Consider the following 21,414-nt stretch of genomic DNA (forward strand, 5'->3'; position numbering starts at 1 on the left):
TAGAGATAAATACGTCTCTGGTTTTTAAATACTCTGAGAATAACAGAAAAGCCTGGAGGATAAGGCCCAAATGTGAGAATGTCTGAGCCAAAATATTAACAATAAATCTCTATACTAAAAGAGAATAAATCTAAGATTACAACGCCCTGTTTCCTCAATTAGGGCAATTGGTTCAATGCTCCAACCTTGCACGGATTTGGAAAGAAGTTTCTTTGTGTCAATAAATTCTTGCTTGGAACAGTTTATTTAAGAAAACAAATCAAGACCTTTAGGAAGCTTGTGGTTTGGACAACCAAGTGGTGGTGGGAATACCTGAGTTAAATTTCATCTCCCTGGTTGGATGAATTATGCTAGGGGGTACCAGTTACCATAAGGTTGCAGGAAGGTAGACTTTTTTTTTGGATTTGGGAGGTTTTATTTTAATAAAAAGGATGAAGTTGGTTTGAACAGCCCAAAGGGAAGAGTTGGGAAATCGTTTCCAAAGCTTTGCAGGAGCCCATCCTGCAGTCATGAAACATAATCACAACTTGCATGAAAGCAAAGAAGCAAAACAAAAGCGAAAAAAAATGGGGAAATGGCAGAACATGACCACAGGCAGATGTAACTCTTGAAAGAACTGCAACTGTGTCAAGTGACAGCAGCCTGGGAGAAAGAACTTCCCAAATCGGTGGAGGGAGAGGAAGGGTTTCAGAATACAGAGCCACTGAGCAGACAGTGGGATGCTGTTTACATGGCTATGGCCTCGATCTTTGCTCCAGCTACACTAGAAGCCCCTTGTTTTCTCTCATCAGTAAAGTGCCTACTGAGTTCTCTGCACATAGTAGGAATGGAGTAGGAACTTTGTTGATGAGCTTAGTCGTGTGTCTAACTTAGGCCACCAAGGTGGGGCCCTACATAGGAATGTCCCCGAAATCCACAGAGAAGATTCAATTAATATAGCACAGAATCTTAAGAAAAACAAAACAGCAACAACAACAACAAAACCAGGTTCTGAGCCCAGACTGTTTTCCAGTGCATTCTAGGGCTCGGGTATGGGGCAGCTACGATTTGCTCTAGATGTCAGCTAGAGCCCATGGCAAGCAGCTGTCTTCACTGCCTTCCAAAAGGCCAAACGCACACGCACCTACCTGTGCCTCAGTCATGCCTTCCAGGGCTGCAGGGAGAGAGGTCACTTGGTGTTAGCTGCTTTTAGGAAGAGGGGAATGGGATAAAGATGGGAAGAGACAAGTGAGTGTGCCTTCTTTCTCTCCTCTCTCCTCTCCACCGTGGGCTGAGACAACAGAAAGCTTTCCTGCTAATCCTGCAAGGACCAACTCTACAGATTACGAATTTCACTTACCAGGCACAGGGCTAGACAGTGAGGGAATACATGTTTTCTGACCTCAAGGAGCTTACTCTCACCAAAGAAAGTTAGAACCTTCCTGCAGCTGTACCCTCCAAATCCCAGCCCACCGAGGGCTGCCCTGTGTTTAGCCTTGATTCTCCAACACATCCCTAAGTTCATGCACAAACCAAGTGACCGGCACGAGAGACTAAATTCTAGCAAACGCCTGCTGAGGCCAAATCAAAATCTTGCTTTAAAGATTCTACTTTAAGAGCTATGAATTCGTTCATTTTGTGCGGATAGCCAGTTTCTAGCTCTTTTTTTTTTCAGTAAAGATTTTTATTTATTTATTTATTTATTTGACAGAGAGGGAGAGCACGTGCAGGGGGAGTGGCAGGCAGAGGGAGGGGGAGAAGCAGGCTCTCTGCTGAGCAGGGAGCCCGACAAGCGGCTCGATCCCAGGAACCCGGGGTCGCGACCTGAGCTGAAGGCAGACACTTCACCGACTGAGCCGCCCAGGCGCCCCCAATTTCTAGCTTCTTAATCTTTCTAATTTTCAGCTCTCTGTCCGCTACTAAAGCTGTTGATAAAAGATGAATCCAAGTGAGTTGATTTGCTGGCTTTTAGAGAAGTGCGTTTGTTCAAGGAAGCCTGTGAATTCCTGAAGAGGTCACCTGCCCCTTTCATGCCTCTTTTCTACCATGATGGGTAATTAGAAGCTGATCACATTTACAACTCTCAGGCCTTGATAATTCCTTCATCCAAATGGACTGTATGCCTTTGTGTAAGGCACTGCCGGGGATGCAGATGTGAGTGAGCTCTTATTGCAAGGTGTTCTCAATATGCAGCAGTTTAATTAATGAAGTTTGTATTTCCTCTCAGTGTGTTGTGTGAAGGGCCTGTTATTTGTAAATACCACCGATTTATAAGCCCTGTTGTTTTTCAAAAAGCGCCTCGCTCTTGGGTTTTTAATTACATAAGGTAAATTGCCAAATTGCAGGTGTTATATTTTTAAGTCACTTCAGAAAGGAGTTAATAAAAACATCTATAAAGATAAGCCACGTCTTAACTACTACACACAATTTAAAAAGGAATCTTAATAATAGCTAACACAATACAGTAATAGGGAACACAGTGTTTCCTCTTTTCTAATCAGTTTTTTTTTGTTTTTTTTTTTTTGTTTTTAAAGATTTTATTTATTTATTTGAGAGAGAGAGAATGAGAGAGAGCACATGAGAGGGAGGAGGGTCAAAGGGAGAAGCAGACTCCCTGCCGAGCAGGGAGCCCGATGCGGGACTCGATCCAGGGACTCCAGGATCATGACCTGAGCCGAAGGCAGTCGCTCAACGAACTGAGCCACCCAGGCTCCCTCTAATCAGTTCTAAGCATATATATACATATACACACACATACACACTCTCCAAATTCCCATATTAACTCTACGAGCAGAGTGCCATTATTATCTTGATTTTACAGATGAGCTTGTAGACAGAACATGCATAGGGCGAGAGAGGAATGCCGACAGGTCATTAGGGGGAATGGGATAGTTCGATGTTGCACCAACAATACGGAAATGAGGAAAACCTCTCAGAGTCCATAATCACTGAACTAAGTTTAACCAAAATCTAAAAGAAAATCAGAAATTCCAATGCACCAAACTGAATTAGATGACTGAGCATATAGTAAGCAGTGGAAAAAAAAAAAAAATCACACAAAGGACAGGCTTAAGTTATGGGGCATATATGAGTTAGCCTTGACCTTTTGAGGAAAAACAAAAATGATTTTTTTTTAAGATTCTGACAAAGATATCCTTAATAATTGTCAGGAAAATAAAGACAGCAGTGTATAACAGATAATCCATAAAAGTGAGCAATGTCTTGAATAAAATAAACCATGAGAAATACAGTTTTGTTGTATATTTAGGATCCGAAATAAAAATATGTCATTTAAGGAAAATTATATTTCATTTAAATATCATTAACATGCTTCCTATCTTCAGGAGCACGGTCTCAGTCTTCATCTCAATGTCCAGTGTCATGTACATGTGTGCAAATCTCATCATCAAACATTAGTTAAGAGAAAATTTATAAATCAGAACACATTTTTCCAACATAGGCAGGGGAGTAAAAATTATACTGGGGTCTAAAACAGTTATTTTTGTTTCCCATTTAATAAAATTTAAAATAGTTTTTAAAAACATACAAAAGAAACTCCCGCGATGAAAAATATATATAGCATACAATCACAAAAATTATGAAATCTAGTATTGTAAATCATGCGTCATAGAGCAAGCATGCCTGGTTTGGCTCCCAGTCCAATCAGACGATACTGGTTTAGTCGAGGTTCCCTTGCACACATTAACTGCACACATTCCTTTTCAAAAAGGTCGTACCAAGAGAACCTACTTTATCAGGCTGTTGCAAGAATAAAATAAAATATGGGCGCCTGGGTGGCTCCGTTGGTTAAGCGACTGCCTTCGGCTCAGGTCATGATCCTGGAGTCCCTGGATCGAGTCCCGCGCCGGGCTCCCTGCTCGGCAGGGAGTTTGCTTCTCCCTCTGACCCTCCTGACCCTCCCCCCTCTCATGCTCTCTCTCTCAGTCTCTCTCTCAAATAAATAAATAAAATCTTTAAAAAAAAAAAAAAAGAATAAAATAAAATAGAAGAAGAATATTTGCCATGCTCTGCTTGGTACATGGTAGGGGCTCGACATGTATTAGCTACTATTTTCATTATATTTCATTATATAAGCATCCAATATTTATGAATAAAAGACACTAAAGACAGAACTAAAAAATCAATTCCCTGAAGATTCTTAAATCCACCAGAAAAGAAAGGAATGCACACCTAACCAGCAATTTTAGTAATTTTTTTTTAAAAGTTCTGTAACACTTGACCTGAAGACTGAAAGAGCATCACCAGCCCGGCTGCTAACTATCCACATGCATACAGATGTGGCTTTCTACGGAAGTACGTGGGTATATTGTCGTGGAAGACAAAATACTGCATACATTATTATTTCTAATTTGGTATCCCTGGGGTTTTCCCAAGGCAAAGAAATAAGCCTAGGGAAAGTGTAAAAACCAATGGCCCATAGTTAAGGAAACAAACACCTCCAACAAACTGACCTGTAAACGCTGAGCCGTTCTCCTGCAACCCAGATTGGTCACATCTGGGGGGTGTCTGTGCCGTTACAGAGCATTTTTTAAAAACCCTGCATCATGTACAGTTGTTTTTTTGTTTTTTGTTTTTTGTTTTTTTAAGGATTTTTTATTTATTTGATAGAGAGAGAGCACAAGTAGGCAGAACAGCAGGGAGAGGAAGAGGAAGAAGCAGGCTCTCCAACGAGCAGGGAGCCTGACGTGGGGCTCGATCCCAGGACCCTGGGATCATGACCCAAGCCGAAGGCAGCCGCTTAACCGACTGAGCCACCCAGGCGCCCCTGGTTGTTTTTTTTTTAAATAAAGGTTTATCAGGTGGAGCTTGTCAAGGAGCTAATTTCAAAGGCTAACGAAAAATGAAAAAAATGATACTTCATTAAGATGTCGTTAACGGATCTCTAATCTTCGGGAGCAAGGTCGCAGTTCCCATGTCAGTGTTTGAAACCATGATGGACTCTGGCCCACATACCAGCAGCTGACAAATATCAATCTGGGTGGACATCAGCCAAGGCCAGCCCTTCATTTCCTGTTATCACACATCATCATTCTTTCCTACCCCGCTCACACCTCTCTTCCACTTTTCCTCTACTTGATCCGAACTGAATGATGTCCAGTGGACGAAGTTTAGAATTTTAAATCCTGTGCCTTGAGCTTTTTAGAGACAAGACGCTACGTGACACCAATGTAGTAACTAAATGCATCCTTTGCCAACGCAGCACAGAATATGTTTACTCTTGAAATGATGTCATCAAATACTATTGATCAAAGTGTCTCACTTTCGTGCGCCATGTAAGGAATTTATGTATCTTATTTTGGAAGATTAATCTGCATACATTTCCTGTAAGCTAGAAACAGACAGATTGAGAAGAGTACTTACTTCTGCTCAACATAGAGAGGATCAAAGAATTCCGTTGTGATTTTGTTTGCATACAGGGAACAACCGGTCATTGAGCACAACCCTACAAAGTATCAGAAGGAGAGTATCGTGGTTAGTGTCCTTTCATTAACATCGTGAAGTACCTTGTTTGGGAGAAAGTTACTATTTACCTGACAGTATGAATACAATCCCAGCCAAACAAGCAATTTTAGCTTTGGCTTTATCTGAGCCTCCGACTTTGGTACACTTCATTCCAAACAGGGCAAATATGGAACCAAAAAAGCCCAGACTGACAGCAGCAATCATAAGTCCTCTACATGCCTGGATATAACCTGCAATTAGAATAGGTCATCTACATTAACAGAAAACACGTGGCTATCCAGGGAGAAATCCCCATTTTCTACTGTCCTTCTGAATGATTGCTCCTGTTTTCTGAAAAAATAACCATCATCGTAAGACAAGCAAGCAAGGGAAGCAAATTCCTCTATATGGACTGCCTGTCTGTTCTATGTCACACACTTCTAAGATCGGCGTGTGCATAATCCTCAGGACAGATCCCTCGAGCACTGGTATTCCCACATTCACGGGTAAGGTCATGGAAGAAGCAGAAGTTCTAGGCTACACCAGAGATGAGTCAGTAAGAGACTGAAACGGATTCCACCCAGTTCTGACTACAAAATCCTTCTCCATAAGAAACATCGTCTGCCACTATCTCAACCCTCCTACTCCTTTGCACACTGGACCTTCTAAAGGGATGTTTTAATGGTTTTGACATTATGAAATTTATAATTGGGCAGCACGGCATTCCGATATTAGTGAAAGCTTATAAATGAGACCGACTGGAATCCCATGACAAACCATGATGAGTCTAAACCTGGAAGTATTTTAATGACATTTTATTATTTTCAGGGCACACAGAGGAAAACTGGGTTTAGAAAAGCAGGGTTGTTTTCTTTTCTTTTTTTTTTTTAAAGATTTTATTTATATATTTGACAGAGAGAGACAGTGAGAGCAGGAACACAAGCAGGGGGAGTGGGAGAGGGAGAAGCAGGCTTCCCGCCGAGCAGGGAGCCCAATGCGGGGCTCGATCCCAGGACCCTGGGATCGTGACCTGAGCCGAAGGCAGACGCTTAACGACTGAGCCACCCAGGCGCCCCAAGCAGGGTTGTTTTCTAAAGGAATATTCCATCGTTATGAAATTAACCGTGTACATTTAAATGGATGCTTTCCAAGCCCCCGAAAACCTCGTTTGATTGGGTTGTCTGATCATCTTCTGACCCCACCCATTTTCCTAACCACCTATTCTTATTTGCAGAGCCAAGGTGGGGGTAAACTTCGACGTGGCTTTTGTCCAGACTCTAACAAATTCTAAAGCAATAGAATTTAAACCCGTAAATTTTAAGCACATGTCATTTTCATTTCAGCCTGAAACAGTGCCATATTTCAATCTGAAATAGTGATGACATATACCAGGCTTAAGTAAACATTTGTTGAGTAAATGAACATGTGTGTACATCAGGCTTACGTACGGAACTAAATTTTCTTATTTGAAAAAACTCATAAATTCAGCAAGTCATTTACTGTTAGTGTTCTGGCAAAGTCTACAGTAAATAATAATTCTAAGACTACAGTAATTATAAATTCAAGAAATAATGCTGACAGGTCGCCTCCAGCCCATGTTCCTTTGAAATGAAATTTTAAGTTTCAATCCTATTGCTAGGATCCAGTCTGAAGAGTACACAGAAGATGCTCTGTTTAATTGCAACAAATCTAGGCCTCCACGAATGTAGACAGCAAAGACAATGATCTATTTTATAATGTGAACTACTTCCAGAGACAAAGCAGTTCTACTGGTTGTAAGGCTATTAAAAACAGCAAAACAAATTTATTATTAGTACAACAGGATAAAGGAGGCTTATTTTGGTAGCAATAATCATGCTGCAGGGCTATCTGGGTCTCTGCTGCCAAAGACTGACCCAGGTTTTTAATTTGTATTTATTTATTTATTTTTAAAGATTTTATTTATTTATTTGACAGAGAGAGACACAGCGAGAGAGGGAACACAAGCAGGGGGAGTGGGAGAGGGAGAAGCAGGCTTCCCACCAAGCAGGGAGCCCGATGCGGGGCTCGATCCCAGGACCCCGGGATCATGACCTGAGCCGAAGGCAGACGCTTAACGACTGAGCCACCCAGGCACCCCTGACCCAGGTTTTTTAAAAAATTTCAACCCTCAGTCCCCCAGCCAGACCCCAGGGGGCAGGCAGAAGCACAGACAGACAGGAAGGCTGTTAACGTTAGTCCCTCAGTAAGATTAAAGAACATCTATCAAGATAACCACAACTGGCTCATCATTTACCACCAGAGCTCCTGGGACTGTGCGGTTTCATTTTTTTCAGAGATTTATTGTAATCTCTGGTTTTGAGGTATGTTAGCTGACTCACTGCAGTCACCAAGCAGACAAAACAGCGTGTGTGAGAGGTAGCCTCTATAATATATGCATACAAAAATTATCCTAGAAAACTTCAGCATTTACTTTAGGAATCACACAGGCTTGATGAACAGAAAAAGCAGGAGCCTGGCAAAAGGCTAAATCCTACAATCTGATCATTTAGAACACGGAATGTGTTTTCCCAGATGTAAATGGTGGTAAGAATCTCAGGCTGGGGCATTCAATCCCTAATATGACTTAATATGAAAATACCAGTAGTCTTTAAACTTTATTCAACCGTTTACTCATAATACTTCTTTCTGAGGTTCTCACTCTGTTCTCCTGTCTCAGCCCTCAGGCCTGCAGCAGGACTGGTCTCCTGGAACAAGCAGGAGAGGAGAAATACTGTGTCTGAAGTGCTCAGGTCCTTCCTCAGTACCAACCAGAACCCTCCAGCCTCCAACAGCAGGGGTAACCCGCTAACTCACTGCATGCACAAAGGCACCTGACCAGCACAATCACTGGCTACATTTTCTGAAACAGGGAGCAAAGAGCAGGGATTGGGGTTCTCCGCAGGATAAAGCACCCCCTGGCTGTCGGCTGTAGACGGAATCCGGGTGTTGGGAAGCCCGGGTTGTGTAAATTTGGGGCTACCAGTCCTTAAAACACCCACAGATGCAGGCCTTAGGTGACTTCCAACAAACTCAAGAGTTTATCTTTTGCAAGGCAGACCTCTACAACCTTGCTGTTTAACAGTCCCAGAGGGCAAAACTTGTAAGTAACACCATGGAGTGAAGTGGCAGTAAAAACCTAGTCAAGGAGGCCATTATTTTTGACAGGTCTAATTTACTGACACCTTTAATAGCTAATTAACACATTAAAGTGCTGAGGCATGAACATATTTACTTAGAAGTTCTCTGCCATATAATTTATAGTTAACTCTCTTGGAAGAAACGGCAAACATTCCCACTAACAAAAATAGATGGCATATACTAAAAACAACCTGGCTGAAAATGATTCTCAGATGAAGTTCACGCAGTGCTTTGAAAGGAATAGGAGCTGGAGATAAACAGAACTCACTAGCTTGTTCAAATTTTCAATTAGTAAAATACAGGGACTTTAAATTAATGAATTCCGTTGGAGGAAACCTTCAAGGTGTCCCTTAAAAGTTAAGTGATTTCCAAATGGTGTGTGCCTTATTTTACATTTCAAAGGAGCAAAAATGAAAACACCCACTTGGTGGAGACAACTCCCTAGTAGCAGCCAGAGCGAGTTGCTGGATAAAGGGGAGAAAAAACAATGTGCTTTTCTTATGCAGGTAGCTTTGTGTACTTTTTGCAAATCCTCTGAAAGAGGAGTGGAACGGGAGGAAGGCATGAACTCTGAGGCTCAGCTCTGGATCTTCTACTTATTTACCTTCTGTGTGTCCTGATTACATGACCTTCTCTCTCTTGAGCCTCAGTGTTCTCATCTGTAAAACAGGGAGAAAGCACCTCCTTCAAAGGACGAACCATAGAAACATTGTCTGGTGAGTGGTAAGAAACTCACCAAAGCTTCCCTTCTATCATACTAAGATGGATTCTAAGCAGAACTTGGAGTTGGCGTCTTAACATAAAATTAAATCTACACATTTAGCTTTCCTCGGCCTCATTTTCCTTATAGGGAAGTGGGGGTTATGATGATAACACCCTGAGGATAAGGAATCAGAGCTTTGACCTCATGTAGAAAATTCGGAAAAATGTCTCCATCATCTGCATCCAAGAAGCTCCTGCCACCTAAGACTAGAGAGAGCTGTGAGCCTTCTCACTTCCTTCTTGCATTCTCTTTTCAGTCTAGAGCTTCTGCCTGGCTTAAGGGGAGGACTGGCTTGCTCAGGCCTGTGGTCACCGGGGCCTACAGTAATGCAGCCTTCTCTGCCACTTCAGCGAGGTGTCAGGAAGTCCAATGTGCAATGTGATGCTGGCTGCACTGACTGCAGAACCAGCATCCCACGGAGGCCCCTGCCCTGGGGAACACAGCAGCGAGCCGACAGAGAGGCCTGCTCTGGGAAGGTCAGCTTACAGGAGGGGGCATCAACTCCTCTCCACGTGAAAACAAAGCTGTGTGATTAAGCCCCCCAGAATGTTATTCTGAGAGACACAGAAAAGTAAGGCTTATCACTTTGGGACAGGCAATGCCTTCTTAAGCCACAGAAGGCAGACGCAGCAGGAAGAAACTGATAAATCTGATCACAGTACACATTTCAAAGTTTTGTATAAGAAAAGGCATCCTAAATTTAAAGACAAGCAACGGGCTGAGATTGCAACATATGTAACAAATCAAGGATTGACATCCAGAATTTTAAAAAAAGACAAATCATTTATGGGCACTAGGCTGGCTCAGAGTCAGAAGACTCTTGATCTCGGGAGTTGTGAGTTTGATCCCCACGCTGGGTGTAGAGATTGCATGGATAGAGAAATAAACTTAAAAAATGATCACTTAGCGGTGCCTGGCTGGCTCAGTCGGTGGAGCCTGCGACTCTTGACCTTGGGGTTGTATGTTTGAATCCCACACTGGGTGTACAGATTACTTAAAAATAAAATCTTAAAAATCATTTATATTAAGAGGAAACAACAGACTGTGGGCATAAGATATAGACAGGCAATGTCTGAAAGAGAAAGAAAGTGGTCAATAAATACATGATAAGATGGTAAAAATCACTGGTAAAAACTAGGGAAATACCAATGAAAATGATAACATGATACTATGTCACCCATGATGCTGGATGAAAAACTTAGTGGTGAGAATGCAGACAAACGGACATTCTCATATGCTGTTGGCGGACTGTAATTTGGCAGTATAAACTGAACATTAAAATGTATCATCTACTGCCCTGACAGTACCATTTCTCAGTATCTACTTCACAGAAATACTCATGTGCACAAAAAGATGAATATGAGGATTTTCCATACAGCACTAACAACAACGAAATGCTGGAAAGGGTCCATTGTCCAACAATGAGAAAGTGGTTTTCAACAAACCAGTTTGTCCAGACCTACGAATACTATGCAGTCGTTAAAAAGAGTTACTTCTGTATGTCTTGGCTTGGAAAGATATGTTTTTAATTTTAGAACATTGTAGAACAATACGGAATATGAAGTCATTTGTGTTTTTTAAAGTCATTTTCTTTTTCTTTTTTTTTTTTTTAAAGATTTTATTTATTTGACAGAGACACAGCGAGAGAGGGAACACAAGCAGAGGGAGGGGGAGAGGGAGAAGCAGGCTTCCCACCGAGCAGAGAGCCCGATGCGGGGCTCGATCCCAGGACCCTGAGATCATGACCTGAGCCGAAGGCAGACGCTTAACGACTGAGCCACCCAGGTGCCCCTAAAGTCATTTTCTAGACATATGAGCACACATGAAAGGTCGTTTTGCAAGTTGGGTTGTACACAAATGTCACTCCTTTCTTTTCTCCATCAACTCTCTCCAAAGCCTCATAATTGAGGGCTATGCCCCCCTCCCTCCTCACTACCTGACCTGCCCCCAAGTCTCCCTGCCAACTTCACTCTCACCTTGGATACATAATGTGACAACTTCGCCATTCTGCACCCCATCACTCTTCACGGAGCATTTATTTCTCACTCCTCTCTCTCGTCCCCCAGCTGTCTTACAGAAGGAAGCAGACGCATCTGGCATACTATCTCAGGTAACAATACAGTTAACAGCAGAAGAATGCACTTAGGGCAGTAATCATCAATCCAAATTCCTGAATGTAAACCACACAAACAAGAGCCTGCCTGTTCAGAGCATCTACCTGAATGTGTGCACTACAGAGCACAGGAAATTCAACAGTAATTCTAAGGGATCAACAGTGTCCCAGCTACTTCTTTTACACAACAGGACGAAGACCTGGGTGTCACCCATCTAAAACCAGGCACATATTCCTGTTTATATGGAAGTTCTATCAAATACCACATTGAGCAACAGTTTGCTTTTCATGGCAAGGACCATCTTAAGGGAATTAATTCTTGTCTTTTATTGAATCAGCTATGCAAATAAAAACGGGCAGTGGAATAATAAAAAATTTTTTAAAAAGGAAAGAAAACACCTCAAAACTGTAGAGATAATGCAAACGAGTATCCTTAACATTACCGCGGCATCTATTTAGTCATGTGCTGTAAAATCCTGGAAGAAATGAGCCTAGAATTTAAGCAGTCATTGTAACCGGGTTGACATCTACTGTTCTCTTGAAACTAACACAGAGCCAGTTTTCTATGTGACCATCCACCTGTCGCTCTAATGCAATTCAATATAGAACCCAACTAAAAAGAACAAAGCAGAAAGCAATCTACAAAAGAACAACAGGAGACCCGGAGAGGAGATGAGGGCAGGGACACAGACCTTGGCAGTCCCTGGCACAAGATTCTTGCTAGCTGGATTCTCTACCCACTGCAGCATAGGCAAGGGCTATTTATTTGCATAAAACTTGGAGGAAGCATTAAAGCCCAGGAGGACACATTCGTTGAAGCGTGGGGTTGTTGTTTTTTTCCCTTGAGTGGGGGGTGGGGGGAGGTGGGATTGGGATGACACTCCCTGCAATATGTTACTTTTTCCCTTGCCTATTTTTAAAACTAACAAAATGCTTAAATGGAGTTGAGGACAAGCAAATTCGGCTTTGACAAGCCGATGATACCACTTTAATCAGGATCCAGCTCGTTCGGGGAGTGCTGGGTCAAGGAGACAAGCGTGACTCCGTGGCCTAACAGTCCCCGAGAGATGGGGATCCCGCAACCATGTCCTCGACTCTCAGGACTGCAAAGGTGCTTCCCTCCGCCCCCCCACCGACGCCTGAGTCGCCCACCCCACCCAGGTATGTCCCCCTCTCCCGCCCCAGGGTGCCGCGCTCAGGCAGGCGCCCCCGAGGGACACGCGTCAGGGCACGGCGACGACGGGCATGGGGGCTCTCCGTGGCTCCCTCAGGCTCGGAGGGGTCCGGCCCGGGAGTCCCGCCGGGGGGGGGGATCACGGGGCCAAGAGGGCACCCCGCCTGGCCGGGTAGGAGCGAGGGCCGGGGGCAGGGGCCGAGGGGATGCAGACCGTCCAGCGCCAGCATGGAGGGGAAGTCCTTGCAGTTGGAGACGCCCGTGGAGTCGGTAACGCACGTCTTCCACAGGTTGGCCCAATAGGTGGCGGTGGTGATGACCGTGCCGTCGATGGTGGACACCTTCCAGTAGTCGGTGGGCAGCGTGGAGGACACCAGCACCCAGCCGGAGATGGAAACCATGAAGGCGATGATCTCCGAGGCCGTGCTCGCCATGCCGCCGGCTGCAGCCGCGCTCGCGCTCGCGCTCTCGCTTCCACTCGGCGCCACGCCCCCCCGCGCTCCCCGCCCCGCCCCGTCCCGTCCCGCCCCGTCCGCGGACCGGCGGTAGGGGGCGCGCACGGGCCCGAAGCCAGAACGCTCCCTCCCCGGCCGAGAGGGCTGGCGCGGAGCTCTTAGGCTCGCTGCCCGGGTTCTCTCCAACCAGCTGGCCCGGCGCCTGCGGTCGGGGGGAATGTGGCCTGCGCACCCCTCGCCCCAGCCCCCGTGTCTCAGGGCTGGGACCGTGGAAAGCTGCTATCCTGTTGGACAGACTGGCAGCAGGATGTGGACAATCTGCTGCGTCCCACCCCCACCGTCACCCCTCCACCTCCCTAGCCCTACCCCTGGCAAATAGCTTGGCTTCTAGAGTGTAAAAGCAGAGCAGAAAAAGCCTTTTGTGCGGCGCCTGGGTGGCTCAGTTGCTAAGCATCTGCCTTCGGCTCAGATCATGATCCCAGGGTCCTGGGATCCAGCCCCGAATTGGGCTTCCTGCTCAGCGGGGAGCCTGCTTCTCTCTCTCCCGCTCCCACTGCTTGTGTTCTCTCTCTCTGCGTCAAATAAATAAATAAAATCTTTAAAAAGAAAAAGCCTTTTGTGAGCTCCGAAAGGACACGGCCTGAACTCTAAAGGTTTTCATGCTCCGCTCATTTGCGTGACCCTGTTCAGCCTGTCACGGAGGGATGACTGCAGTTCTGGGCTTGAAATCGGCCTTGCCCTAAAATCCTGCAGTTCTTTTTGGCCCCATGATATGCAGAGTCATTGTAAAGAGGTGTGTGGCAGAGGCCTAAACTCAAGACATCAGCATATGCAGAGCACAAGCTCCATCGGAGCCTTCGCTGCAATTTCCATCCTGAATGTTCCAGCCACAAAGCTGGCCTGCTTGTGCTAATGCGCTAAGGGTAGGACGTGCATTTAAGACACTTTGCCTGTACGGTCCTGTCAGGCTCCCAGTTCTGTGAGTCTATTCTATCAGCTGATGGCTCTATCACAGTGGAAACTGTTCCGTATCTTGTTTTACTTTGTTTTAGGACTACCACCTTTTGCACCTAAATGAAGAATAAACTCATTCATTTCTTCATTGCTGTCTCGAGTTAAACAGAAAGATCAAGGTGTCCTTTCAGTTTCTGAGGTCACAAATCTGGGCATAAATGACAGAACAAAGACACTGGCTTTACTGTGGGGTTATTATTTGTCCATTTAAAGTTCTTGCAGTTCTTGGTATGAGCTTTCAGGATTCACTTCTTGCCAAAAGTAACCAAAGATCTAAGACCTATAAATCAGTCCTCTACACTAAAGCTAGTTGCTACCCCTGTGTTTCACATTTTCACTCATTGTGAAGAGTTTCTCAATTCCTCTTTGTCACTTTTTTCTAATATCTATATTTTTTTATTTTAATTCCAGTGTAATTAACATATAGTGTTAATATTAGTTGCAGGTGTACAATATAGAATTCAACAATTCTATACATTGCTCAGTGCTCATCACGGTAAGTGTGCTCTTGTCACTTTTTGTTTTAACCAATGGGTGCGGAATGAAATTAGAAGTGATTAGATGTCTGTGAAGAAAAGAGGAGGTTGGACTATAGAATCATCAAAATTTACATTTGGAAGGACCATTCGAGACCATTAGGACACACTCCACACTCAGCCCAATTATTCTATTTCTTGAGATTTTTTTTTTTTAAGATTTTATTTTTGTTTATTTATTTGACAGAGAGACAGTGAGAGAGGGAACACAAGCAGGGGCAGAGGGAGAGGGAGGCTTCCAGCTGAGCATGGAGCCCGATGCGGGGCTCGATCCCAGAGTCCTGGGATCATGACCTGAGCCGAAGGCAGACGCTTAACGACCGAGCCACCCAGGCACGCCCCTTTCTTGAGATTCTTGAGATTCGGTTCATGCTAAAACTTCAGGCCCATGAGGTTCAGTGCATGTGTTCTGGTTTGGTTTTGTATTGTGTTGACAGCCTTTTAGAAAGTTTTTCTGTATAATGAACACAAACCTATCTTTTTCTTTTTTCTTTTTTTTTAAGATTTTATTTATTTACTTGAGAGACAGAGCACAGAGGGAGAGGGAGAAGCAGACCCCTGCTGAGCAGGGAGCCTGATGCAGTGCTCGATCCAAGGACCCCAGGATCATGACCCAAGTGGAAGGCAGATGCTTCACTGCCTGGGCCACCCAGGCGCCCCAAACCTGTCTCTTTTTCTTCCACCCAAATGCTGTCATCTGTGCTGAAACAACACAGGGCAAGTCCTACTCTTGAGCCATGCAACAGCTCAGGGAACTGTGTTGTGTGTGCATGGTCATGTCATGCTTCGTAGGAATGGGAATAGGGTGAAGATGGTGTGCATATGGGTGGGAAGCAGCCATGGTTCCATCTCTATACTGCTCTGGGTCCCACCTTGTCCTGGTGTGTCAAGCTTAAAAACAGTTTGGGAAGCACCTGGCACCCCTCATCTTTCTCATCTTTGCTGCCATTCAAATTGATCACCTTTGACTATTAACTACAAAGTGTCCACTATTCTTTTGTATGATGTGCCTTTTTAACAAGCTTTTATCATCTCGTTTCTTGCCCTCCAGCGTATTTCCACTATTATTTCTCTGCCGTATTCTTTTCTGACTGATATGCCTATTTCTAACCCAGTTTACTATTCAGAAAACACAAAAAGTCATGAACCAGGACATTCCCTATGGAGTTTCCTAAAATTCAAAATTGCACAAATTTTGGTTTTGTACTTTATTTCGAGCCTTGTTTGAGAGTCTCTTTGTGTCTTCCTCCTGGTAGGTACTCACTAAATTCATTGATTCTTTTTTTTTCCCCCCAGACAAAACCCTGAGTCACTTTTGACACACAGAAAAGTATAGTATTGTGACTCTGAAGACTCAAGCAGTTTCTAATTTTTCAATAGGTTGGTTATAAATTTCATTGTTTGGAAGCAAAAGCTCATTGTTTGTTTTAAAGAAAGAACTATGAAGAATGGTTTGGTGTTTTAGACCAGCCCCTGAATGTTTATCTAACAGATTATATAGCTTTCCCTATTGTACTTAAAAAAAAATCCATAAACCCAGGGGTGCCTGGGTGGCTCAGTCAGTTGAGTGGCTGACTCTTGATTTCCACTCAGGTCATGATCCCAGGGTCCTGGGATCGAGCCCCTGAGCAGGCTTCATGCTCAGCGGAGAGTCTGCTTGTGGATTCTCTCTCTCCCTCTGCCCCTCCCCTTGCTCATGTGGGCTCACTCTCTCTGTCTCTCTCTAAAATAAATAAATAAAACTTTAAAAAAAAAATCCATAAACCCAGATCACCATTGCAACATAGTTTCCAGAGGAAATAAATTCGGAATTCCAACTTAGAACTCCAAGAAAGACTTTCTCTCTCTCTGCTGCATCACCAGACCATTTAAGCCCAGAATCTCTAGGGGTAGCTCTGGGAGTGAGTTTTCCAAAGCTTCTAATGTATAATCAGGCTGGGAACCACAGCTCTGACTGGTTGAGATGCATATATATGCATATAAATTGTTAATTGAGTAAAGCAGATGGTGTGCATTATAGAGAGAAAGAATATTAATCTCTTGGTTGAAAACTTCGAAAAAAGAAATATTCTTTTACTGTAGAGACTATAGCCCACAATTTCAACTTCAAAGGGGTTGAAAATACCTTAAGGGATCCATAAATTAAGACCTGGATGACAGCACTATTAGCTCCTTTGCCCACTGAAACAGACTAGGGTCGTCACGCCTGTGGATTTGATTCATTTCTTTTACTTTTATCCTTTGTCCGTTGTATGAGGTTGGACAACCTAAACTCTTTTCTTTTTCTTCCCTGGCACCTACGGCATAATTGCCAAAAAGTTCTGTTTTAGAGCCCACAAATGCCTGACCAAAAGATGAAAATGTTAACTTCCTTTAGTACCTAAAGAATATTATGTGATGAGTCAAGCATTTATTTTAAAATGTCTTCTGTCGTAAGCATTTCAAAACCTGTTTAGTCAGAAGAAACCTGAGTATAGTACAGACAACAACGTAATTCAACATAAGAATATCTAGAAAATGAAAACAGGCTGAATAGAGATTTTTAAAAATCTCTAAATAAATGGCCTGTTTCACTTTAAGATTATAGAGTCCCAAATAACCTTTGCAGTTAATCTGCAAACCCATTTACAGAGTACCTTTCCACTGATAAATGTTTCCTTATTTTCTTTAGGATTCAGTTCACTGAAATTTTATTTAATTATTCGTGACAATCTATCCTTAATTTGAATATAAGGTGAATACAGCTAGAAAGTTACTTCTCCAAACTATTCAGAGTAACATCTTAATTAACAATAATCTGGTCTTTACAAAAAAACTGTAGATTTTTTCCAAAATGAAAATGCTAATTTATCTATAAATTAATAAATCTGACATGGAGACAGCTAACGTCCTGAAATATATTCTGAACCTTTCCACTTTTGAGACCTAAACCACTGAGATTAGCATTAGAAGTTATTTCTTTGGCATTATTATGGTTATTAAGAAAAAATAGAGGACCCCCCCCCACAGGGTTGTTCAATAGGAGTGAAACCAGCTTAGCCGACTAAATGGGAGATTTGCAGAAATTCTTGAGATTCAACTCACCTGCCAAACAACACAGGTGTGTCTCTTAACAACTCAAGGATTTTCTAGGCATCAAATTTGGTTTCAGTATACATTAGCTCCTTCCTAGATTCCAGTGAGGTGGGTGCTGCTAATCAGGTGGGAAGAAACTGAAGTCCTGATATAGTATTAACTAAAAAAACAACTACCCAGGAGCCAAATAATGTTACACCATGTTAGAGAAGACATTAATGCCGATACTAAGAGAGTAAAATAGCATATCTGTGTTGTTTTTCCTTCCATTTTCCCTAAGACTCTGTTTATCTTAATGCTCTACACTAATTCTATGATATTTATAATCTCCTTAGCGTGAAAGCTACAGAGTGATAGGAGTATTATGGGAATGAACACTCATGCTCATCATTGCATCATTAATCATCTGCTTGTGTGTATATATGTATATATATATAATTTTTCTGCAAATTATGAGGAAACAGTGTTTTTATTTTGGCACTTGGTATCCTCTGAGGCTGTACTGTATCAGAATGTTTCAATGGGGGACGCCTGGGTGGCTCAGTCGTTGAAGTGTCTGCCTTTGGCTCAGGTCCTGATCCCAGGGTCCTGGGATCGAGCCTCATCCGGCTCCCTGCTCAGCGGGGAGTCTGCTTCTCCCTCTGACCCTCCTCCCTCTCATGCTCTCTGTCTCTCATTCTCTCTCTCGCAAATAAGTAAAACCTTAAAAAAAAAAATGCATTTGTGTTTGTGTGTAGATGAAGAAATGTACGTGCAAATGTCTGTACACATATGTACGTACACATACACACATTACAAAAGGGTCATTAGAGTACGCTGTTACTTCTGTCTTTTCCATGCTTTGAGTCCTATACTATGCTCTCAGCCAGTTAGAATTTAATGAGCACCCACCCTTTTCCCTTACTATCCTGAATTGGGGGTCTTCTGTGGTGTATGGTATTTACCTTGCTATGGACTGTCTCTCTTACGCTTATTTTGTTTTCTGATGAAGTTTTGACCCATATTAGCTAAAGAAGAGTGCGCTACAATAAAACAAAGGAAAACGGTCCCATTCAGATGTAAAACGCAAAGTTTTTTGCTTTTCCTTTTTCACTATGTACTTCTGAGTTGTTTCTGGAAAAGCTATATCCCACGGACATGCCCACAGCAGGGCGGGATGGATCTTGTTTTTTCATATCCTCACAATACTTATTCCATCTGACTATATAATTATTATTACTTTAAAACCCAAATTTCTTCATCTCCAAAGTTCACGTTCTTATTATATTTAAGTGATATCCTAGTCATTCCAATTCTGAGGGCATTTAAAGATATGTTTTTAAAGATAAAAAAATACAAATACTGAAACGTTCCAGAGACGGCTGGCTGGCTCAGTCGGAAGAGCATGCGGCTCTTGATCTCAGGGTCATAAGTTCAAGCCCCATGTTGGGTGTAGAGATTGCTTAAATAAAACCTAAGTGCTCACTTCAGCAGCACCGATACTAAAACTGGAAGGATACAGAGAAGATTAGCACTGGCCCCTGCGTAAGGATGACACACAAATTCTTGAAGCGTTCCATATTAAAAAAAAAAACCTTAAAAAAAAAGTTCCAGACATTACCTCCTCTTATCTGATTATGAGAGAAAAACAGGGGTGTGGGAAGAGAGAAGTTTGGAATATTGCACTGAGATATCAGGGAAGCAGATGTGTATGTATCAGAGGAGTAGAGACATGGAAAAGGGAAAGAAGAGTGACATGTAGTAACAAAGGAAGATGTTTTCTCTTTATTTTTTTCAAAGATTTATTTATTTCAGAGAGAAATAAATATGCATGCAAGTGGGGGGAAGGGCAGAGGGTAAGAATCTCAAGCAGACTTCTTGCTGAGCGTAAAGCCCCCATAACGTGGGGCTCAACCCCACAACCCAGAGATCATGACCTGAGCTGAAATCAAGAGTCAGACGCTCAACTGACTGAGCCATCCAGGAGCCTCAGATGCTTTCTCTTTAAAACATTGATTGGGGGGGCGCCTGGGTGGCTCAGTCGTTAAGCGTCTGCCTTCAGCTCAGGTCATGATCCCAGGATCCTGGGATCGAGCCCCACATCAGGCTCCCTTCTCCGCGGGAAGCCTGCTTCTCCCTCTCCCACTCCCCCTGCTTGTGTTCCCTCTCTCACTGTGTCTCTCTCTGTCAAATAAATAAATAAAATCTTTAAAAAAAAAACATTGACTGGGAGTGAAAGTAATTAAGACTAGGAGGTGATGAAGAGGACTTTTCAGATGAGCTTATATGTATGTGTGGAATGAGGAGAGAGGCAGGACCATTGACTGATTTCTGCCTCCCTGGGTTGCTTTAGCCCTCTCTTTCTCTCAGATATATAGATATATAGCATTGGAGAATTAATGTATCTAAAAAGCAATAGTTCATGTTTGGGGAGATGAGGAAAAGGTGGAAAACAATGACGGAATTAAGCCTTCGTGTCATGTCCGCACTATCAATTTCCTCTTTATTTTTTTCTTTTAGAGCTGATAGTCCAAGTTTGGGAAAACAAACTTGTAACCAGAATCGCCTCATCACCAAACATTATGTTTTATTTGCTAGATGTGCCCAAAATGCAAGTTTTCTTGCCCATTGATCTTTGTGTTCCATTTCCTCTCCCATATCCTGGAGGGCATCCCCAGCTGCCACAGACCTTGTGGGAGGTGCATTTGAGGAATGATTGAGAAAGCAGAGGCAGTCAGATACTGCTGAACATCACTGAAACCTGGGAGGAACGAACAATTGTTACGGGAATAACGGCCTGAAAAAGCTACAGCCAGGCCGTCAGTTTGACATATGGGGATTCGAAGAGCTTGGGGAAGCCAGTGTAAGAGCTGAGGATTCGTTGCCATGAGATGCTCAAACAGCTCACATGGTTCAGTTTTTTGCTTTCACGTTAAGCACAGCATTACTCATTCACTGAAACAATTCAAAATGCACTTATTGGGGGGCTATTACGCTCCAGGCATCCTTTCCCACGTTGTACATATGGTGAACGAAATGGACAAAATCTCCACCCAAGTATAGCTGACATTCCACTGGAGGAGGCAAGGGTAAGGTAAGAGAAATGGTTAGTTTGTCAGACGATATGTGCTAAGGAGAAAGAAATTAAGCCAGTGGGTGTGGGGGGGTTCTACCAAGTGTGTGTTGAGGGGAGGTTGGCTCTTAAATTTTAGTTACATGGCCAGAGGAGGCCTCCCTGAGAAGATGACTTTTGGGGAGAGACCTGAAGGAAAGAGGGAGCTAGCCATGTGGCTAGGTTTCTGCAGAGCATTCTCGGAGTGGGGAGCCCATCTGCCTAGTCTGAGCAACACTGGAGGGGCCGGTGTGGCTGCAGCAGAGGGGGTGAAGGGGAGCGTCGTGGGAGATGGGGACAGAGAACGGGGTCTGTGTGTGTGCACCTGTATGCCCATGTGTGTACCTGAGTGTCTCTATGTGTGCTTGTCTGTGTGTTCATGTGTCTTTGTGGGTCTGTGTGTGTGCCCACGCATCTTTATGTGTTTGTGAGTGTGTACTTGTGTGGGGTGTCAGCAGTTTATGGAGGGCTCTGTAAACCCTAACCACTTTGGCTTTTACTCTGACTGCAAAGGAGAGACACTGGCAGGTTTTGTGATCACTCGGGAACGGGAGGTCACTCTGGGAACAAGGGTGCCAGTGGGAGGCTGGTG

The 21,414-nt window shown here is 43.5% G+C and overlaps 1 protein-coding gene and 1 non-coding gene across 4 annotated transcripts in view; one reads left to right on the top strand and one right to left on the bottom strand.

Annotated features, from left to right (window-relative positions):
* Positions 1–21,414, bottom strand: part of CLDN10 (claudin 10) — a 106,922-nt gene that overhangs the window by 10,063 nt on the left and 75,445 nt on the right. For 2 of the 3 annotated variants that reach the window (XM_021695961.1, XM_021695960.1), the window contains exons 2-3: positions 5,532–5,693; positions 5,362–5,443 (exon numbers count right to left, since the gene is read on the bottom strand). In XM_021695961.1, coding sequence (XP_021551636.1) covers positions 5,362–5,443; positions 5,532–5,693 — 244 coding nt within the window. Of the gene's footprint in view, positions 1–5,361; positions 5,444–5,531; positions 5,694–12,865; positions 13,092–21,414 lie in introns of those variants that run through there. The other variant, XM_021695959.1, reaches the window with a different exon arrangement.
* LOC123324397 lies at positions 19,189–19,296 on the top strand. The gene has a single exon (XR_006539777.1). It is a non-coding gene; the product is annotated as a U6 spliceosomal RNA (small nuclear RNA).

This window comes from Neomonachus schauinslandi, chromosome 3, assembly GCF_002201575.2.
Source record: "Neomonachus schauinslandi chromosome 3, ASM220157v2, whole genome shotgun sequence".
NCBI classification, from domain to species: Eukaryota; Metazoa; Chordata; class Mammalia; order Carnivora; family Phocidae; genus Neomonachus; species Neomonachus schauinslandi.